Source organism: Coregonus lavaretus, assembly GCF_964263955.1.
Source record: "Coregonus lavaretus genome assembly, contig: HAP1_SCAFFOLD_5925, whole genome shotgun sequence".
Taxonomy (NCBI): Eukaryota; Metazoa; Chordata; class Actinopteri; order Salmoniformes; family Salmonidae; genus Coregonus; species Coregonus lavaretus.
In genome coordinates this window covers 1-23125 of record NW_028156107.1, presented here as the reverse complement: position 1 = coordinate 23125, position 23125 = coordinate 1, and the positions used below count along the sequence as shown (strand labels likewise).

Below are 23125 nucleotides of genomic sequence, written 5' to 3'. Positions count from 1 at the left end.
GTATCTTGGCTACATTGGTGTTTACATTTGGTGAAAATTGTTTGTCAATTTCGGTTAATAGCTACTCTGGTTGTTGGCGCTATCTGTTGTATAGTGACCTTGGGCTTCATCAAGGTTTATTCTTGAGGATATGTGGCTTTGATAATAGCCAGTGCTTACCCAGCCACCAACCTCACTGCACGTCACTGGCACGCAGGCACACACACCTCCTCTGACCTTCACTAGAAGGGTAGCTGGAGCTATACAACCTCTTGTCTATTTATTAAACACAAACTTTTTGAGCAGGTTGCTGGTGTTTCATTGTAGAATGTACACTTTTATTCCACCTAATTTCTTCATGTTGTCCTGTGTGTGTGCTTTGAATAGCAAATTCCCAGTGGTATTTCCATAATTAGATTGCCAAACCCTTTCAGAATCGTTCTGTGCACACATATCAGTCTGACAGGCTTGGTCAGTTGGGTTCCTCCCCCACATTATTTCAGGAGGATCCCATGGGATGCACACATACAGATACACACATACACACACACACACACACACACACATACATACAAGCACGCATGCAGGCACAACCACGCATGCACGCACGCACGGGCACAAACACACACACGCACAAACACGCTTGAACGCACATGCACACACATGCACCCATACACGCACACAGACAGCCATACAAGCACGCACACACATAAAAAATTAAGTCAGAGGTAAAGGTTAATGTTAGCAACAGTAGCTTATTGTTGCCAAAGCAGCACTTTAAAGTTCAGCACAACACTAGCCCTTTAGGTTAACACAGGGTCAAAGTTGGCCCAAGTGTTTAAATTCCTCTCTAATCACAAATCAAATCATTTACAGCATTCTTCTGAGCATTTACCCCAAAAACGTCCCTGGTTTCAGAGGAAGATGATGTGTTCTGTCTTATTTATGGCACCAAATCTGACATTTAGAAGTGTTTCAGACCTGTTTAATGGCATTAATCACAGTTATTCTGTGTTAGGTGTTCCTAACATTTTTGTGGTCTGGATGTCAGTCAAATAGCTGGATTGGCACTGCATTGTGTTTATGATCGCTGCCTCATAAGAGCAGCAATTCAAATCAATGTTACTGGGACTCTACAACGCGATTACATGCTCCCGTAATCACCTGTCCATTCAACAACAGGAGCAAGGTTCACTAGACCCTAAATAATGTCAAGTGAACCTGAATTGCTTTCGTGAAAAGACAACAAACCAATCCAGAGTATTGTGTTTAAAATAATGAAAGCCCTGATCCAAATCAACCCTCGTAAAACACATAATATAAAACGACTGTGTATCAGTGGTAAACAGCTACCTATGAAAACCAACCTTGTGTATGTGGCTGAATCTATATAAAAAGACCCAACACATTACATTCAAACCTGTGTCGATTGATAACACAGCTGCTGACCAGTCAAGTGGAAAGGTGATCAAATAATCACTCATGGCCTTATCGATAATCTGCATAGCATTATTCACCGCTGAGTCGCTGACTGGACAGGACCTTTCTTAAACACGTTCCTACACTGTATCATGTAAATCATGAAGCTTCCTTCATGTAGGCCTCATAAAGCAATACTAGTGTGAGATAGATAAAACTTTCTATGGAAACAAGTGGAAACTTCCTTTTAAGTATGCAAATTGGACAAATGGAAATGGGCCAGAACCTGTTGGTTAGCCATTACCTGAACGTTATTCGAACGTTATTCAAATACAGGCCTAATTAGGCAGTTCCCTGGAGTGGTCGGGTTGGCGTTTCCATGTAGTTCCGTGACTAAGCAATTTCTTTGTGCCAGGGTGCAGTTTACCTTAAATGTGATTAATGACGTACACAGGCATGCTGACGCTGACTAACTCAAGAGAAAGAAGGAAGAGATGCGGGAGGAAGATGAAGAGGAATATGTCAAATAAAATCCAAGACAATAGGCTCCCTCCTTCCTCCTTCCTCCTTCCTCCCTCTCTCTCTGGGGTTTATTCTAAGAGAGAGCCACTGCTAATCTTTTCTTAGTGGAGGTGGAATGCATGAAATAACATAACCACATAGCCATTGGGTACTTTTGGATTCTAATTAGAGAGGTTCTGTTTAAAAATCACAAACCACTCCTGACTAAACACTCCACTGCACTGTTTCAGAGATTCTTTGTGAACAATTTGGGTAAATGATTTGAAATATGGCACAAAGTCAATGCTTGGTTCTAACATTATTATGGAGTTTATTTTATTTTCCTCTGTTGTTCATTGTAAGTTATTGTGTTGAGGTATTGACCACTTAAACAAGGGCTATAGTGCTATAGCGCGATTGTAATGTAAAGGCAATGTTCTCAGAGACTGCATTCACAGTAAACGCTGCATATGTCGGCTCAATCAGAAATTACCTTTACATTTCAATCACGCTATAGCACAGAACTTCTGCGATACGGATTGAATAGAGCCCCAATTCAGTCACCAGGTCCCAACCCAATTGAACACTTATGGGAGATTCTGGAGCGGCACCTGAGACAGTGTTTTCCACCACCATCAACCAAACACCAAATGATGGAATTTCTCGTGGAAGTATGGTGTTGCATCCCTCCAATAGAGTTCCAGACAATTGTAGCAATAAAGCCAAGGTGCATTGAAGCTGTTCTGGCTTGTGGTGGCCCAACGCCCTATTAAGACACTTTATGTTGGTGTTTCCTTTATTTTGGCAGATACCTGTATGTTGCATTGCATGTATTTTATTGTAGTTTTGTCCTCTTTTGATGCCTTATCAATTGGCTTAGGAGGGGTTAGTAAAGTAGGATTGTGTTGTATTGTTACCTGATCTAATTAGTTTAGATTGATCAACATGTCAGAGTTCATTTCAAAACAGTTGAAAAGATAGGCTTCCAAAGACAACTGCATTTTTTATTCAATAAAAAAACAATATATTTTCAAAATAAATATAGTTAATAGTTACACTAAAAACAAAAAAAAGATGTTATTATTGTAAAACCAATAAATATATTAATGTGAAAATATACTAAAAATGTGTCTGTACATGATACAACAAACAAAAAAGTATTTCTGACACTTAAATACAAATAGAATGTTTCTTTTCATCAAAGGGCAGAGAGCATTGTCTCCTAATGCTCCTGGTTCCCCACTAGGCCAAGTCCTGTTCTGGTAAACCCAATGCAAGCCGACCCAGGCCGAGCTAAAGCGGGCTGGCCAGAGTCTCAGTCTCTGTGTGGAGTTGGCCCAAGCTGACCAAGGTCAGTGAGATGCCCTCAGTCCTCCTCATGACGTGTCTTCGGGCACTCACGTGCAAAAACACGTCCCCGACTCGAGTCTAAAACTGCAACGCTGGCTGTGAATCTTTTCACAAACATGTTTGTGTCAGGGTTGGTTTGTAACAAAGTCAAGACACATGCTACCAGCCCCTCTAACCCAAAAAAACATACAGTATCTCATTTTCAGGAATGTTGAAGTTTTATCTTATTTTCTTACAAAAATAAATACGCCTACAGTTTTCCATGTTTTCTGTGGCCAAACAGATTGGTGATAACATTGCCAGGTGAAGAAGTAAAATCAATATCAACCATAACACTGCATATAAATATATCAATTAAATACACAGAATATTGAAAATATTATAGCATTATAAATTAGATGTAGTGTACTACACAAAGGGATATTAGATAAGTATATACAGATCGTAATTTTTTCCATAATGGACTATGCTTTAATGTGTGTGCAATTATCTCTTTGGAAAACAAATGAAGACGATAAACAAAGCAAATAGAGATTATTGATTTTGACAGTGGTGAGTTGGTCCTTGGCGGAAGATGGAATCACTCTTGTCTCCATATATACCTATGTTTAATATCCCTTTCGAAGTATTCTCACACCGAGTCCTATCTGGTGTTAGTCGATACAGTGGTGACAAAAACTTCACCCCATAGAGGAAGTAGTTCTGCTTTCTGACAGTTCTCTAGAGCTTCAGAGGTCTGAGGAGAAACATGTTCCCATTGCACCTCTCAGTGAAGTTATGGTCACAATTTCGCGTAGTTTTTATATAGATACAGTGCCTTCGGAAAGTATTCAGACCCCTTGACTTTTTCCACATTTTGTTACGTTACAGCCTTATTCTAAAATGGATTAAATAAATGAAAAATCCTCAGCAATCTACACACAATACCCCATAATGACAAAGTGAAAACAGGTTTTTAGAAATGTTTGCAAATGTATAAAAAATTCAAAACATAAATACCTTATTTACATAAGTATTCAGACCCTTTGCTATGAGACTCTAAATTGAGCTCAGGTGCATTCTGTTTCCATTATCATCCTTGCGATGTTTCTACAACTTGATTGGAGTCGAGGCACAAATCTGGGGAAGGGTACCAAAACATTTCTGCAGCATTGAAGGTCGCCAAGAACACAGTGGCCTCCATCATTCTTAAATGAAGAAGTTTGGAACCACCAAGACTCTTCCTAGAGCTGGCCGCCCAGCCAAACAGAGCAATTGGGGGAGAAGGGCCTTGGTCAGGGAGGTGACCAAGAACCCGATGGTCACTCTGACAGAGCTCTAGAGTTCCTCTGTGGAGATGGGAGAACCTTCCAGGAGGACAACCATCTCTGCAGCACTCCACCAATCAGGCCTTTATGGTAGAGTGGCCAATCGGAAGTCACTCCTCAGTAAAAGGCACATGACAGCCCGCTTGCAGTTTGCCAAAAGGCACTTAAAGACTTTCAGACCATGAGAAACAAGAATCTCTGGTCTGATGAAACCAAGATTGAACTCTTTGGCCTGAATGCCAAGCGTCACGTCTGGAGGAAACCTGGCACCATCCCTACGGTGAAGCACTCGGCACCTTAGTGGCGCAGCGGTCTAAGGCACTGCATCTCAGTGCTTGAGGTGTCACTACAGACCCCCTGGTTCGATTCAAGGCTGTATCACAACCGGCTGTGATTGGGAGTTCCATAGGGTGGCGCACAATTGGCCCAGCGTCGTCCGGGTTTGGCCGGTGTAGGCCGTCATTGTAAATAAGAATTTGTTCTTAACTGACTTGCCTAGTTAAATAAAGGTTAAATAAAAATAAAATAAATAAAATGGTGGTGGCAGAATCATGCTGTGGGGATGATTTTCAGCGGCAGGGACTGGGAGACTAGTCAGGATTGAGGCAAAGATGAACGGAGCAAAGTACAGAGAGATCCTTGATGAAAACCTGCTCCAGACTGGGGCGAAGGTTCACCTTCCAACAGGACAACGACCCTAAGCACACAGCCAAGACGACGCAGGAGTGACTTCGGGACAAGTCTCTGAATGTCCTTGAGTGGCCCAGCCAGAGCCTGGACTTAAACCTGATCGAACATCGCTGGAGAGACCTGAAAATAGCTGTGCAGTAACGCTCCCCTCCAACCTGACAGAGCTTGAGAGGATCTGCAGAGAAGAATGGGAGAAACTCCCCAAATACAGGTGTGCCAAGCTTGTAGCGTCATACCCAAGAAGACTCAAGGCTGTAATCGCTGCCAAAGGTGCTTCAACAAAGTACTGAGTAAAGGGTCTGAATACATATGTAAATGTCTAATTTCCGTTTTTTACAACAAATTTCTACAAACCTGTTTTTTGCTTTGTCATTATGGGGTATGGTGTGTAGATTGATGAGGGGGAAAAAAACAATTTAATCCATTTTAGAATAAGGCTGTAACGTAACAAAATGTGGAAAAAGTCAAGGGGTCTGAATACTTTCCGAAGGCACTGTATATTTAAGATACTCATATCCACAGCAGACCAACATCCAGTGATGTGTTACATAAAATAAAATGGATTCTAACAAAAACTCTCAGTCCTATCCACGTGCAGGCCCAAACACCTTTTGTCCCATTCACACACCAGACAGTGGCGCATTCGTTCACTTTATAATTTCTCCTTTTTTATAGCAGCAATAAACATTGTCCTTTTAGAATATGTATGTATATATATATATTAATATCTTAGAAATATACAACAGCATGATATCTCAGTCTCTCTCTATCGCTCTCTCTTGCTCGTTCTTTCTTGCGTTGCAATTTTCAGACCTTCCAGGGAATGCGTCGTCAGGTTTCAAAGTGCTGTGCCAAGAAAATATTCCTTCATTTCAGTGTCCCCCCTCTCCTCATCTCATCTCCTTGGTTTGTCACATCTGTGGATGACAAGACATGACAGACAGTTGGTTAGAAGATGGGCAACAAATCATTCTCCCAGCAGGGGTGTAGCCTGGAGCCAATCACATCACCCCAAATGTGAAAAACTCCTGCAGTCCCTCCCTCTTCCTCCCCTGACCCATGACCAATTGGAATCATGTCGCTGGTCACCCCACTCATCTGTGGCTCTTTAAATCCAGCACACCGTGTGGGGGGCCTCTAAGGTTCAAAGGTCAGGAATGTATATAGTAGGGTCAAGGGATGTCACCAACACAGGGCCTTGTGGGAGTTTCACCAGAAGCAGTCAGCTCTCCATTGGGCCACTGACTGAATACAGCCGTTATTTGCAACCAATGGAGATGGAGTTTTAATCTTCGATTAGTAATTGAGTTTAGGGCTACGCCTCATAGGAGTTATGAGTAGGATCATTAGAAACAAGTAGCATGGACACCAGTTCTACATTCACTCAATTAAGAGCCTGTTCGTTCACAATTACGAACCAAGGGAAACACTTCCCCTTTGAATGTTAGTGTCGTGCATGAGTTAGTTCTGTCTTGAGTCCTGTACTGTGCTGACTTATAAACATGTCTGTCTATTTGTGTGATCAAGACTGGTAGCAGTTAAAAACAACAATGGACGCTAAAATTCCCCTCCTACGCAGGTGGTTATATATATCCATGTAGCGATGGGAAAGAGATAAGGAGACTATGTTGGGAGATGATAAGTGGGATGATTAGTGTGGGTCAGAATAAATGGGCATTACTACAGACTGACCCAATATGGGGCGGACTGTCTCACACACATAAAACCCCACCCCCTAGATTCCCTTGCTTGGTGCTAGAATTAGTGTATATAATATAGATACTGCTTTAATTTAAAGGGAATCTAAAGGGAGAAAGGGGCTGTTTTGTGTGTATTGTCTAGTTTAAGTGTCTACCATCCAAAGGGAATACACTATACTAGCTAGCTATAATATAATATACTACCTTTACAGAGTCACAGTTTTAACATCAAGGATGATGTTAAGATGAGTATCAGAATATTACGCATGACAACAGACAATACAAACACACTTACAAGCAAACATAGTCCCACACGATTCCATATACAAACAAACAAAAACATATTCTATAAGCAAGTGAGAAGCATGCATTTCTCAGCAGGAGAAAAAAAATCTAACAAATGACAGAAGTGCAAAAAAGGTGGATGGATGTAGATGTGGGTGAACGGAGTATAGATCAAGTCACGTTGTTTATCGCAATATTTCGTAAACAAACCTGCAAGTTCTTTCGTTTAACTCAAGTTGTCTGGACTTGCAGTCTAATTGTGTGAATTTGCAGGAACATTTACAGGTGAGAGGGTCCTGCATAAACAAGCGCTTTCTTCTCTCTGAGCAAGGCTCACAGTGGCTGCAAGGGAAGCAAAAAGGGAGAGAGAGGTCTAAGCTATAGAGCGTATCCTGCAGAAAAAGGGTGTAGACAGACACAGACACTCATGCACCCACAAATTGGATGAACATTTGAGCAACATCAGTTCAATACTTCTTCAGCCGCTAGGTGGTGTGAAGTTTGTTTGAGGTTGTGGAGCATTGTGATCGGGTTAGAAAGAGAGCACATGTAAAGACTTTTCTACACACATGGGCCTGATCATGCTTGCATACACTCACACACTCCTCTTTCACCCACAATTTCTCGCTCTCTTTCATTCATCCTCTCTAATGGCATGACAAGCACATGTGTGATTGGGTCTATGAGAAGCAACATTGAATGAGAACATTTGCACTTATACACACATGATACTGTATACACACGCACATCCACACTAACAGCCACACACACAGACACACAAAACAGGTGCATGTGATTAGGTAAAGTCCACAGCAGAAACACAGAACACATAGCATTTGCTTCCCGATCCATCCAATGACATGCTCACAAGGGAGCAGCCATCTTTAAAAACCCATCCCTCCCAAAACCTGCCTCTATTTCCCACTACAATTACCCTACAGACATGCTCCCATGAGCGCCACAAATGAATGGGATGTTAGGAATGACATTAGGATGATGGTTTGGCTGAGTAAGCGCAGGCTCAGGCACAACGTAAGGATTATAGAAGACAATCTAATCATATTAATTTCACTATATTGGTAGCAACTTAAGACAACAGTGTTGGTCCATCCGTCTATCGTCTAAAACAAAAGGCAACAGAGAAACAGAGAACAAACTCTAGCAGCATGTAGACTCAACATGGCATCGACCCTGCTGCCATGGATTAGTGAGGGGGCGGTAGACAGCCATACATACAGACATCATCATTACCTGACAGTTCTCACTCACGTCAACTTTAGTGGTGCGTACGCCAAAAAAAAGAAGGTTTATTTTAAAAAAATAAAGCCTTCTCATGCCAAACCAAAAGAGGTATGCATTTTACAAGATACAAACAAGTTCCTCCAAAATCAAGCCAACCATCAAGAGAGACACAGTGCCCATGTGCAGACACGCCGCAGAAGAGGCGCTGGCATAGGCCTCAGCCCTCATCGTGCCAGTGTCTCTCTCTTTCTTTCTCTTTCTCTTTATGGTCATTGCCCATGGAAAATAGAGAACAGGGCAAAAGAGAAAAGACACCTAAGTGGAGGCAGGGACACTCATACAGAGGTCAATCAATAGAGGTTAGGCCAAAGAGGAGACAATCAATCAAGTCTGGCATCTCCCTTCTAATCTAGTCTCCTCATTAGCAGTGGGCTCGATCCCTGTTTGAATGTGTGTGTGTGTGTCTGTGTCAATGCAAATGCATGTGTAAATGTAAATGCATCCACTGTTGCCTGTGTAAATCAGTCTATGCATATCAAGGGCTCGATTTTCGGCTGGCGTTAAGGCGGCGCTACTGTCAAATGCTCGTTAGTTTGCAATTTCGTCATGTAAAAACTAGCGCACTGGCATTTTCTGGCCCTAACGCCAGGTTCGGTAATTGACCTGTCTTATATCTGCACGCTTGCGCTCAGATGGGAGGGGTGCTAATTTCAGGCAGTACTGGTAGGGATATTTAAGACCAACCAAAAGCTGGTTTTAGCGGTAACGCAGTTGGTTATGGCACGAATTTTGACAGCGGAAATGCAGCCTATCCAGCTGTGACGCACACTGCCCATATGCGCATGGAACAAGAGTCGCCTAATGTGCTTTTGGCGCCTGTATATTTCGTATATAGAAACATAAAAAAACTAATGTTTATTCCCATTTTGTTTTATTTGGTTAAAAACCAAGCATAGCCTCCCCTCCTCTCAATGAAGGCTTTTCTTTGTCCTGCCCAGTGCAATCACAAAGTAGTCAAGACTGTCGGTAAAGGGTTTGGCTCCTGAGACTGCTTGGAAATACATCTTAATCACCAAAGCTTTATTAAAATATAAAATTTGAGAGGAGTAAAACAGTGAGCTGACATTCCCTTATTATCTATGCATTGTAGGTAGGCCCACATTATTTTAGCCATGCAGGTCCCATTTTGGATGTGCGTAAAACCCCCTCCATGATGTACTGTCATGCCCATCATGAAATGAGAGATGAGAACCTTGTTGAACACCAGTGAACCTCATATTTAGAAGTTATCTGTAACCTGTAACTATTGCCTGTTTTCCGTTTCATATGTTCAAAACCCAAGCCCTCCCTTAGTCCTACTATAACGAAGGCTGGTTCAACAGCAATGCGTTTATTTTTATCCTGCCGATTTTATGATATCATTACATTTTACAATTATTTCTTGTTGTTGTTAAAAAAAAACAGATGGGTTATAATAAAATTAAAAGAAAAACAAGCAATCTTATTAGAATGATTCACCTTCCTGGTTTTATGGTTACAACGTTCGTGGCGCGCATGCAACTTCTGGAGATGTTTTTTTACATTTTTTGTCATTTAGCAGACGCTCTTATCCAGAGCGACTTACAGTTAAGTGAGTGCATACATTATTTTTTTTTTTTCCCATACTGGCCCCCCGAACCCACAACCCTGGCGTTGCAAGCGCCATGCTCTACCAACTGAGCTACACGGGACTACATGAGAAGTGTGAATGCAATGTGATCTGTGAGATGGTTCCAATTATGTTCATAAAACATAGGCCTACTTGGGAGCAGTATAACATTATCCCTTTCTCTTTATCTTTCTCCAGCTACTGTGAAAAGTTTTGATGTGCGTAAAAACCTCCATAGTCTGCGTTGTTTTAATATTATATGCCCATGCGGAGAAATGATGGTGACTGTAAGTGTGACACAGCCTATTTAAAACAAGTTGTTGTTTTTTCGTTTTGTTTAGAATTTTATTAGAACTATTGGTTCTCTTTGTAGGCCTTATCAATCATGAATTTAATCTTGCTTATTGACAATGTTTGGCATGTCCATGCTCAGCCATAATGCAATTTACAGTAGGCCTAGCCCCTATATCAGGGTGAATGCTATTGAAGCCATGCAATTACGTAGAACAATGTGGACTGCAAATGGGTTAAAGTTAACGTATTTAGCAAAGATAGGTCTTCATTTTGTTATTTAGTTTCTGTAAGCCATTTAACAAACTACATTGGAATTGGAGTTGATTCCAAGTCAATACATAAAAGACAGTAAATACACAACTTGAAGCAACCACATATTTCACATGGAGCATGTTCTGATTGGCCAGTGAAGGGCCAAGCCTCGACACACCCACAACTAGTTTATTTATCAAAACCCAGCCCTTTCGCGCCAACACCAGCAAGTGTGCCGATAATTGTAATAGTGAAAACAGCAAACATATTTCTGACACACCGCTGACCCTATAGCGCTACCGCCTGCGCATAGATTTAACATTGCGTTAGGTTTGTTAAATAGAGCCCCAAATGTGTGTCTAGAGTATTATGTACAGTATGCATGTGAGTGAATGAATGGGCATTTTTTTCCCTTGACCCCACCCTGGCCTGGCTGAGGTGAGCTGTCTGCCTACGTGCTGGGTGACAGGCAGAGGTGTGTGTGGCACAGCACGGGGACAAGGCTCAGCTCAACCCCATGACAAACGGATTTGATTTAGCCCTCTCAGCTAGCTAACATGATCCCATCTCTCCTCCACTGATCCATGGGGCTTTAACCCTGCATGGTTCTTATCTAATTAAAACAAGGGACGTCCTCTGACGTGCCAGCTGCAGCTGAGGTGGCTAAAGACATTTACACACACACACGTCTCACACACTTACACACACATCCCTGCATCAACACTGACAGTCGGTCTGTTTCCCTCCCTCCACACTGCCTGTAACTAACCATGTCCACTGCATCTCTGTCTCATCCACTATTTACAACGGTAAAAATAAAATAACTGAATGACACCTGTTGCTATGATTAATAATAATAATAATATGCCATTTAGCAGACGCTTTTATCCAAAGCGACTTACAGTCATGCGTGCATGCATATTTTTTGTTTTTGTGTATGGGTGGTCCCGGGGATCGAACCCACTACCTTGGCGTTACAAGCACCGTGCTCTACCAGCTGAGCTACAGAGGACCACAGTCTCTGTGGAAGTACACTGTGGAAGTAGCCACGAGGGCCGAGGGTCAGGCTTGAGCAACTGGAGCTTAGAAGAAGGCTGCTGGACAGCCCGGCCAGTCACAGGTGGTCTGGCGCTAGCTAACTACCTCAACTGTTACAGCCGCACAGTAAAGCACTAAACCAACTGCCATAAAATGAACAGATCCTGGCAGGAAGACAAACCAAGTAAAAAAAATAAAAATCCATTCTCTTATCAGCAACAGTAAAGATAGAGGAGAGAGGCAGTTTTTTCCACAAGGTGTGCTGCTAGTCCTCTAACGCCACGAGGCGTGAAGGGAACATGGAGAACTAGGCCTCTACCTCCCCTCCCTTCCTCGCTATGTTAAATAGAGAGAGACAGGGCTATGTGGTGCGGTGTAGGAGCCTATGAGGTGCTGCTAATCCCTATCACTAGTAGAAGGCACCCTAATACTTCCTCTCACCACCCTTTAAAATGATCGACTCAATTCTATCAGCAGGAGCAGGGCAGCTGCCGACTTCTCAGTACGGCAGGGGTAAAAGATACTGCAGATTCCCCATTACTATTAGCATTAGCATTAGCGCTACCCCACATGGTCGCTGGTACCAAAGTGTCCAGCTGGCTGCATCTCATCTGCATGTACAGTGGCCAATCAACATGAGGAATATTGAATACATGAATACTGATTGGTTCGGGAGGATTAGGCCCCAGCCCTCTATGTTGAATTAAGGTGTCTGTGGGAACGGGATGATGATTGGTTGGGAAACTGGTCAATCAAAATATTCAGATGTTTTGGGGCTGGCAGATAGATCTGTTTTGACAGTTTGAATATCATAGTGGGAGCTAAACTAAACTCAGACAACTCCCTCCCCTCGTCCCACAAATACCTCAACAATAACAACACAAAAAGTGTACTTACTTTTCTTTCTTTGCTTTAACTTCTGGCTTTGGTCTGAAATTAGGAGGAAAATAGAGAACAAAACCTTTAGCTTTATATTTTGCTTTTTATTAAAGGCCCAGTGCAGTCAAAAACATGATTTTCCTATGTTTTATATATATTTCCACACTATGAGGTTGGAATAATAATAATGTCCTTTTAGTGTAAGAGCTGTTTGAAAAGACCGCCTGAAATGTCAGCCTGTTTGGGTGGGATGGAGTTTTGGCCTAAATAATTAGTTAATAGACCAATAAGAAAGAGACAGTACCGGTAATAGCAAAATAAGAAGCTATTTTTGTTTCTTTTTGAACATTTAAATTGAAAACAATCACAGTAAGGTACTTAATTGTTATTTGATATTGTGATAAAAACAGCTGCATTGGACCTTTAACCAGTAAGCAAAAACACTGTGAAGCCTGAAATCATTATAGGCCTGAGAAAAGATTCTTACCTGCATTCACACTTTCGATGTTCTGTGAAACTTAACTGAAAATTATGTTGCGATACTCTCTGTTTCACTCTTATTACCTGTAGAGAAAAATAAAATATGAAACATTAAAATTCACATTGAAAAGGGGTTTGTAGTCTCTTACTTGGGTCACTCACCCCCGCCCAAACCAAATTCCTCTGCCGCAACATTACTACCTCAGAGATTCTTAGTGAGTGATTGCTCTGACCACTGACAAAGTGGCCACAGTCTGACCAGTGTGACCACTAGCTAACCGGTCGGTGAAGACCGACCGACACCATAGCCAGGCATGCGCTGTATCACATTACTTTAGCTTATTCCTTTCCACCCTAGGCCCATGCCAACAGTAAGTCCTACCTCCTGACTGTGGCCAAAAGAGACGTCAACCACATAAACAGGGGCGTAAACAGGGTGTAAACAAAATAGCTGACATGCCAGGCCCCTGCTGCTTCACTTTTTCCATGGGACAGAGAGAGAAACAAAGCAAAGCAAAGCAAGAGAGAGAGAGAGAGAGAGAGAGAGAGAGAGAGAGAGAGAGAGAGACAGAGACAGAGACAGAGACACAGAAAACCAGTGAGAAGAGGAATGGAAGAAAGAAAGGACACCGGGAGATATGGAAGAAAGAGGGGTTGTAAGTGATATGAGAGAGATGGAATGAGAGTGAGAGGGGAGAGCGAGAGTTGAACAAATCCCCTGTTCGCCGGTCCCGGCGAGAGTTGGAGTTGGAGCTTACCTCCATGGTAACGTTTTTTGTTTCCGTGGGGACACACTCCAGCGCCTCGTCGTTGCAGCATCCGGCACAGCGCATGAGCACCACGCACGAGGGGATGTAGGTGTGCTCGATCTCATCTGGATATTCCTGGAAGATGTCCACCAGGATCTCCCGTGTCCGACACATGCTCTTGTTATACACGTCCATGAACGGGACCACTGCAGGAGGAAGAGCAGAGGGAGAACATCAGTACTGCTTCCTTCTCATCCTCACTCTGACATAGATAACTGTCAGTAACAGTAAGATTCCTTGAGGAGAAGACAGTAACATCAGTTGCAACCCTACCACAAAACTGCTATACTGTAGAGTACAGCACATCCATCCTCTCCACTTGCTCTCCAATGCATTCTCTTTCATTAATTTTTTTTTTTTTAAACATTTTTAGTCATTTAGCAGACGCTCTTATCCAGAGCGACTTACAGGAGCAATTAGGGTTAAGTGCCTTGCTTAAGGGCACATCGGCAGATTTCTCACCTAGTCGGCTCGGGGATTAGAACCAGCGACCTTTCGGTTACTGGCACAACGCTCTTACCCACTAAGCTTTCATCCTCCTTTCCTCCCTCATTCCCCAGTTGTGCCCCTTTTTTCTCCTTTATCCTAACTCTCCATGCCTCCTCTACTTCCTAGAACCCCCCTGTCATCCACCCATCTGCTCTGGTTCCGCTCGGCAGTGGAAGAGAGTACTTGTGTGCCTTTGTGGTCGTCAAAAGGTACAGGCATTCATTTCCTGAGTGGTGCCCATTACTAAAGCCAGCTTAGCAGATAAACAAAGCCACATATATATGGCTTCAGATGCAACAATGCAGACTATTGTGCTGACAAGGATTTTAATGTCCCTCCAGCAAAACAAAACAAAATTATGTCAAACCTGCTCGTGCTCACAGCTGTCTAAAGCCCACCACACACATTCAAACCCACACAAAGTTGACAATTACATCACATCCACAGTTTAAGCTACATGCCATATACATACAACCCACAATTCATCAGATGCTGACTAACCCTACCCATCTCCATCCCAGAATAATCCCCCACCCTCCATCCTATAGACTGGCTTCCCAGCGACCCCGTCCCCCTCCTGATCCCCAGGTCGTCCGAGCAGCCCATGACCTCAGGCTGTGCTGTGCCAGGGTTCACCTCTGACATGTGACCCCCGGAAGCCCTCCCCTTAACCAGTCGGCCTGGTCAGTTCCGGCCTAATGCTACAACAACATCCTGACACACCACTGCCTGCCTGCCGTAGCTGGCTCTGTTACTCCTTCTCAAACCATGCACTGCTGCTGCTAGCCCCTGGATGACCTGCCTGGCCAGCAGATGCAGTGTCCACTACCTCCCTTTCTACCTCCCAGCACCTGCTCTCAGAGGAGACGGCCAGGCCAGCCTGCAGGCCTGTGGGGGGAGAAAGGCTGTCTGTCTCGCTGCCAGTGACAGGAGTGTCTCCGTCTACAGCCCAAGGTCACCAGCCCAGCACGTCTCCCTGTGCTGTTCTGGCTCAGCGGAGCCCTACAGTCTCTCTCTGCACAGCTGCTGCTTCACACTCTGTCTAGCAGAGTTCTAGTACCCAAACAACATTTGTTTTAATGTGATTGTGTGTGTGTGTGTGTGTGTGTGTGTGTGTGTGTGTGTGTGTGTGTGTGTGTGTGTGTGTGTGTGAGAGAGAGAGAGAAATGAAGGCCAGAAGCCACCCACAGGTGTCAAAGAAGAGGAAGGGAGTCGCTGCCCTTGTGCTGACAATAACAAACAATTCAATTCCTGTGTTTTCTCTGCTGAGGACCAGTCCCTAATGCATCACAGTGAGTAACCTGTCTGTGTCCACTATTGACTAACATGGCTAACCTTGAACACAGCTAACAAGTGAAACATACTCTGTCACTGTCAATAAACAAACATAACCATGCACACAGCCTTGGACCGAGGCTGACATGCTTTGTCCAATATAAATGATACAATCTGACCATGTGTTTGCCACATGAATTTAGCAGTGGCCTTGAATTCATGCAGTAACCTTGTCTGTTAACATATACCAGACTATTTGGATCAGACACGCTTTCATGGTAATTCCAAAGTCCCAAGTAAAGCCTTTCACCCAGGGACTCACCACTAAGACTTCAAGAGTACCATGGGGTCCTATATGATACCCATCTTATCTCACTGATAGAGAGGTAGCATTGCTACAATGTAAAGATTGTGTTATGACAAAAGCCACGTGCAATAGCCATGTGCAATAGCCAATGTGTCAAAAACTCATGTTCATTGAAGGCCTAAACTTGAAAAAGTCTGTTCTGGGAAAATTCAGATTCAGAATATTTCCACTAGGTGGCTATGCACCCACCAAATACCCAAATAAAGGGAAACACTGAGAAGAAACTTCTACAATACTGCACTTGTAATACATTTGTACATTCAGCACTTACCATCATTTTTACTCTTCTCCCCTTCCTTGGGTATGTGGGCTGTCTGTAAAAAACAACAACATGTTGTTAGAGCAAGCTTGATGTCTTAGCCTATGTCATGCTAAGTTGTTCTATGGTAGGCTCTGCATCACGTTTTATAAAGGCAATGCAGTGTTGCCTCCCTGAATTATGTAAATATATTTCCATAATGTAATTGCATGCACAATCATTTTTTATATGTAATTAAGCCATGCTTCAATGTATGGCATTAGCTTATTATACAGCAAGACTGCAATACATTCCCTCTTTATTATGACAGCTAGCCTATTTCATTGAATATTTTCCCGCCTATGGGCAAGTGCAGAGGGAAAATGGCATTACAACAGCGCTTCAGTCACGTTATCACCGGACGTTGACTGTTGCAATAGCTCTTCAATATTGCGTGAGAAAGAAGCCGATGTAATCTTATAGATGAAAGACAGTGAGGTGGGTTGCCCATTGTTAGCCTTTACACGTTGTACAGATTATCATAAACATTTGAGAGAATATATTTATGACATTTTTTGGATTAGGCTAGTGAAATGACGCAACTCATTTCACTTTTAGGTCACTCAAAATTCAGATTTAGCCTAGCCTACTATTTTGTTGACATTAATGCTGGGTGCATTGTGCATTTGCAAAAGTAATAATAATAATAATAATAATAATAATAATAATAATAATAATAATAATAATAATAATAGCCTAATAATAATATAACATACAGGGTTAATTGGATAGGCCTATGACACTTTTTCCAAAAGGACCAAAATGAATGTCAAACGTCAGGATTAACAATTCAACAGTGACATAAAATATTTCATTAGGCCTATCATTTACAGAAAGTGAATACATTATAAGTGGCCTACCCACCTAGCAGCAAGTGACGAGGTTGAGCGACAAGGGCGATCACCTCATTAATGAAACATGAACAGCACTCTATTCCTAATTCATCGAACGCATCTGATCCCCCTCCGATTTAAATGGAATGCTCACCTTTACTGCATACAAATGAAGCTGAAGCAGCACTGCAAATAATAATTGTACAAAACTGCCAATGTTCATGATTGTAATTCCGGAGGTGAGTAGTACGGTTGTACTAAAATGTCAGCTGTCGTTTGGATCAGACACAATAATAGAAAAAAACCCACAAAAAATACAACAATTTCTTGATAATCTTGGTTATAGTAAAATCAAATCCATCCAAACATGGCAGATGTGCCACCTGAAAGGAATCCTTTTATTATTATTATTGCAACCGCCTCTAAGGAATCTCAGAGAATAGCCCCAAAGAAAGGTAACATCCAAAATGTGTCGGTCATCCGGAGACTCTTCCAAGATTTCTATTCTACATCCACATTAGAAACCCCATAATGGACTGAACATCTCTGTCCTATTATCTGCTCACCAGGATGAAAACTTTCACCAACTTCTGAATGCAACTTTACGCATTGCCTTCGCCGTGTGAAAGCGGCGCATGAGTTATAACAACATTGATCACAGTAGTGAGTGATCGTTTGCCGGTGCAAAGTGATCCGTTAGCAATCCTCCTTGAAACGCACTGAACCGGTCTCCCTTTCCTTGTCTTGATTTTTTAATTGATTTTACTATGACTTTGTTTCGCTTCAAAGTTTGGAAGTCCAGGCGCAGAATAGAGAGATCTTGTCATACACCTCCGTTGCTCGCTCGTGTAGCGCGTTTTCTGTTCTATGATCATGAGCTATTGAGTTTAGCAATAGGACGGGTCTACAGTAGGATGACGCTTGCGCTCATTGGCTAGATCACCAATGTGGGCGGTACTGGTTGGCTGGCGAGGGGTGGTGCTAAATGACTAAAATGTAAATGTAAAATGTAATGGTTACTTGTTGCCTTTCTGGCTACAATGAATCATTCAAAAGCTGCAAATAATAGCTTCGTGATAGCCTATACCATTTTGTGGAATATTAGAATTGACATACTTCTTATTTTGCAACCAAAGGTTTTTGTATGTTATAAGTATCGGCAAGTGAGACAGTTCCCATAAACAATGCGAAAATACCCAATTAGAAGCAGGCCAGGCCTAGACTAGTGCAGGAATCGCTTTTGCACCTAAAGTTAACTTCAAGTGCTTGGAGGTGGTGGTGCATACATGTTTTTAGTTGATCAGTTAAACAGAGATTGTAGCCTATATTGGACATTAGAGCCTCCTGGATCTCTAAAAGGATACAGAGTACAGTAGGTGAGAATGTTCAGGTATGAAAGAGTGGAGGGACTTGCAATGGCCTGGCCTGCATAATGTTTTGCTTTTGTTGTAGGACACAGATGATGCCGAGTTCAGGAATCATAAAAGGCTCATTCCATAGCCTCATTATCATAGCACTTTCTAGGTACTGAAAGTTGCGAGAAAATGTCCTTATTAGAAAGTAAGTCAAACTTTAGAAAATGTCATTATATGTTCCCAAGTGAGAATGGCACTTGTGTTCAGGTGAGCTTTAGGAAGCTCTTAGCTAGGCATGACTGAGCCAATACAATCAACTGAAACATGTCAGATACATGACTTGCATGGACATATTGTTGGATATTATAGTTTTTTTTAAGCATTTAAGCATTCCAAAAGCACAATTGTTTTTGGTATTCATCCTCTTTCAACTGTCATGTAAAAAGAGAACAAGTCATACATATCCAATAATTGCTTTCAGATCTTTATGTGTAGGGAAGATCAATGCCTGCTGCATATTTGTTACACAAGGAATTTAATTTAATAGGGGGACTGCATGAGTCTGGACGGATGTGATATCTCACACACACACACACACACACACACACACACACACGGAGAGAGAGAGCGAGATACATAGAACCTCCACCCTCTCTCGCTTCAGTTCTCACACCCACAGTCCCTCATCTCACCAATATTGCCCCTCAAAACATACTCTCACTAAGACACACTCAATCTCAAAATACGCACAGAGACAGAATATCCATATACTCTAAATCCCATCTCCCCTGCACCAACTCCATCCCTTGGTGCCCCAGTAGAAGCATGCATGTTCCCCATTTACTATAACATTGTCCCAGTATTCCGCCATAAAAACAATGGGTCACTGCTCTTTCTCTCTATCTCAAACACTGCTTTAGTGGAGGCCCTCCACATAGTTTCCATGGTTTCTGGCCTCTCCAACTTCCCTCACCTCTTTTGTTGTTGTATTTTCTCCTTTCTTTCTCACATGAGACGGGATCCATAGCGAGGACAGCCCCAGGGCTGAGGACCTTGTTGTGTTGATTAGCTTCCTGAGGCTTCTAAAGGAGTTTCAATATCGATTTAATGAGAGTATAGCAACTCTGTCCAGCCTAGCACTCCCCATCTACGATTCACATACCCATACACAATGCAAGGTGTTGATTTTTTTTTTTTTAATATGGTTTATTTCCCCTACATGGAAAAGTTTGTAGTGTTTTAAAAGTAACCTTTTAGATAATAATCAAACACATAATTTGAATTTGTAAATAAAAAAGAAATATTTAGATTAGTGGAGACAGAACAAATAGACTTAATAGTATATTTCCAACTATGGAAAAGTACAGTTATTCAAAGTATGACTCGCATTCAAATGACTATTGTAGAGTATAGAAAGGTTTTGTGACCAATGTTTAATGAGCAATGGGTGAGGCGAATGGAAATACTCCACAAGCATACCATTTACAAACACTCACACACAGATTTACCCATGAAGCATGGGTCTAGATATACAGTGAGGGAAAAAAGTATTTGTTCCCCTGCTGATTTTGTACGTTTGCCCACTGACAAAGAAAGGATCAGTCTATAATTTTAATGGTAGATTTATTTGAACAGTGAGAGACAGAATAACAAAAAAGAAAAAAAAGAAAAACGCATGTCAAAAATGTTATGAATTGATTTGCATTTTAATGAGGGAAATAAGTATTTGACCCCTCTGCAAAACATGACTTAGTACTTGGTGGCAAAACCCTAGTTGGCAATCACAGAGGTCAGACGTTTCTTGTAGTTAACCACCAGGTTTGCACACATCTCAGGAGGGATTTTGTTCCACTCCTCTTTGCAGATCTTCTCCAAGTCATTAAGGTTTCGAGGCTGACGTTTGGCAACTCGAACCTTCAGCTCCCTCCACAGATTTTCTATGGGATTAAGGTCTGGAGACTGGCTAGGCCACTCCAGGACCTTAATGTGCTTCTTCTTGAGCCACTCCTTTGTTGCCTTTGCCGTGTGTTTTGGGTCATTGTCATGCTGGAATACCCATCCACGACCAATTTTCAATGCCCTGGCTGAGGGAAGGAGGTTCTCACCCAAGATTTGACGGTACATGGCCCCGTCCATCATCCCTTTGATGCGGTGAAGTTGTCCTGTCCCCTTAGCAGAAAAACACCCCCAAAGCATAATGTTTCCACCTCCAGGTTTGACGGTGGGGATGGTGTTCTTGGGGTCATAGTTACCATTCCTCCTCCTCCAAACATGGCGAGTTGAGTTGATGCCAAAGAGCTCGATTTTGGTCTCATCTGACCACAACACTTTCACCCAGTTCTCCTCTGAATCATTCAGATGTTCATTGGCAAACTTCAGACGGGCCTGTATATGTGCTTTCTTGAGCAGGGGGACCTTGCGGGTGCTGCAGGATTTCAGTCCTTCACGCCATAGTGTGTTACCAATTGTTTTCTTGGTGACTATGGTCCCAGCTGCCTTGATATTATTGACAAGATCCTCCCGTGTAGTTCTGGGCTGATTCCTCACCGTTCTCATGATCATTGCAACTCCACGAGGTGAGATCGTGCATGGATCCCCAGGCCGAGGGAGATTGACAGTTATTTTGTGTTTCTTCCATTTGCGAATAATCGCACCAACTGTTGTCACCTTCTCACCAAGCCGCTTGGCGATGGTCTTGTAGCCCATTCCAGCCTTGTGTAGGTCTACAATATTGTCCCTGACATCCTTGGAGAGCTATTTGGTCTTGGCCATGGTGGATAATTTGGAATCTGATTGATTGCTTCTGTGGACAGGTGTCATTTATACAGGTAACAAGCTGAGATTAGGAGCACTCCCTTTAAGAGTGTACTCCTAATCTCAGCTTGTTACCTGTATAAAAGACACCTGGGAGCCAGAAATCTTTCTGATTGAGAGGGGGTCAAATACTTTTTTCCCTCATTAAAATGCAAATCAATTTGTAACATTTTTGACATGTGTTTTTCTGGATTTTGTTGTTGTTATTCTGTCTGTCACTGTTCAAATAAACCTACCATTAAAATTATAGACTGATAATTTCTTTGTCAGTGGGCAAACGTACAAAATCAGCAGGGGATCAAATACTTTTTTCCCTCACTGTACATATTCTTGACTTGTCTGCTTTCCCTCAGATTTTTCTCTATATTTCCTGTGAAGGGGAGTTTTCTGTGGTGGTTACATGTGAATTTGGTCAGAAGAGGTTATATTACTTTCATCTAAATAGAATCCCAATAAAAGTGAAGTGTTATTTATTCTTCTATAGGATGATTATGGTTTGACCGGCAAGTCACAGGTGCTAATGTATTTCACCCTCTGTCCATTGCACTGATACTGTTAACCTGTAGAGGACACTGTGGAGTCATTTGACTCATCATTTATCAGAGCAGAGAATAACACTTTTGCACTGAAAACATGTCCATAGCAAGAAAAGGTACAGTGTCTTGCAAAACTATTCATCCCCCTTGGTGTTTTTCCTATTTTGTTGCATTACAACCTGTAATTTAAATTTATTTTTATTTGGATTTCATGTAATGGACATACACAAAATAGTCCAGGGTTGGGTTATACAGAAATATCAGAAACTTTGAACATCCCACGGTGCACCATTAAATCCATTATAAAAAAATGGAAAGAATATGGCACCACCACAAACCTGCCAAGAGAGTGCCGCCCACCAAAACTCACGGCCCAGGCAAGGAAGGCATTAATCAGAGAGGCAACAAAGAGACCAATGATAACCCTGAAGGAGCTGCAAAGCTCCACAGTGGAGATTTGAGTATCTGTCCATAGGACCACTTTAAGCCGTACACTCCACAGGGCTGGGCTTTACGGAAGAGTGGCCAGAAAAAAGCAATTGCTTAAAGAAAAAAATAAGCAAACACGTTTGGTGTTCACCAAAAGGCATGTGGGAGACTCCCCAAACATATGGAAGAAGGTTCTCTGGTCAGATGAGACTAAAATTGAGCTTTTTGGCTATCAAGGAAAACGCTATGTCTGGCGCAAACCCAACACCTCTCATCACCCCGAGAACACCATCCCCACAGTGAAGCATGATGGTGGCAGCATCATGCTGTGGGGATGTTTTTCATCGGCAGGGACTGAGAAACTGGTCAGAATTGAAGGAATGATGGATGGCGCTAAATACAGGGAAATTCTTGAGGGAAACCTGTTTCAGTCTTCCAGAGATTTGAGACTGGGACGGAGGTTCACCTTCCAGCAGGACAATGACCCTAAGCATACTACTAAAGCAACACTCGAGTGATTTAAGGGGAAACATTAAAATGTCTTGGAATGGACTAGTCAAAGCCCAGACCTCAATCCAATTGAGAATCTGTGGTATGACTTAAAGATTGCTGTACACCAGCGGAACCCATCCAACTTGAAGGAGCTGGAGCAGTTTTGCCTTGAAGAATGGGCAAAAATCCCAGTGGCTAGACATGCCAAGCTTATAGAGACATACCCCAAGATACTTGCAGCTGTAATTGCTGCAAAAGGTGGCTCTATAAAGCATTGACTTTGTAGTAGTTATGCAGGCTCAAGTTTTTTGTCTTATTTCTTGTTTATTTCACAATAAAAAATATGTTGCATCTTCAAAGTGAT

General features: G+C 42.3%; 1 protein-coding gene across 2 annotated transcripts; it reads right to left on the bottom strand.

The window, feature by feature from the left end:
* Positions 1–2853: 2853 nt before the first annotated feature.
* LOC311126775 (vascular endothelial growth factor A-A-like) lies at positions 2854–18001 on the bottom strand. 2 transcript variants are annotated; one of them, XM_084200757.1, is made up of 7 exons: positions 17290–18001; positions 16276–16318; positions 13823–14019; positions 13072–13148; positions 12603–12635; positions 7442–7573; positions 2854–6163 (listed from the first exon to the last, which is right to left on the bottom strand). In XM_084200757.1, exons 1-7 carry the CDS (start codon positions 17356–17358, stop codon positions 6142–6144), a joined length of 573 nt encoding a protein of 190 aa, XP_084056883.1. In that variant the 5' UTR covers positions 17359–18001; the 3' UTR covers positions 2854–6141. The 2 variants fall into 2 exon arrangements, with proteins under 2 accessions (XP_084056883.1, XP_084056884.1); XM_084200758.1 differs by lacking the exon at positions 7442–7573.
* Positions 18002–23125: the final 5124 nt, after the last annotated feature.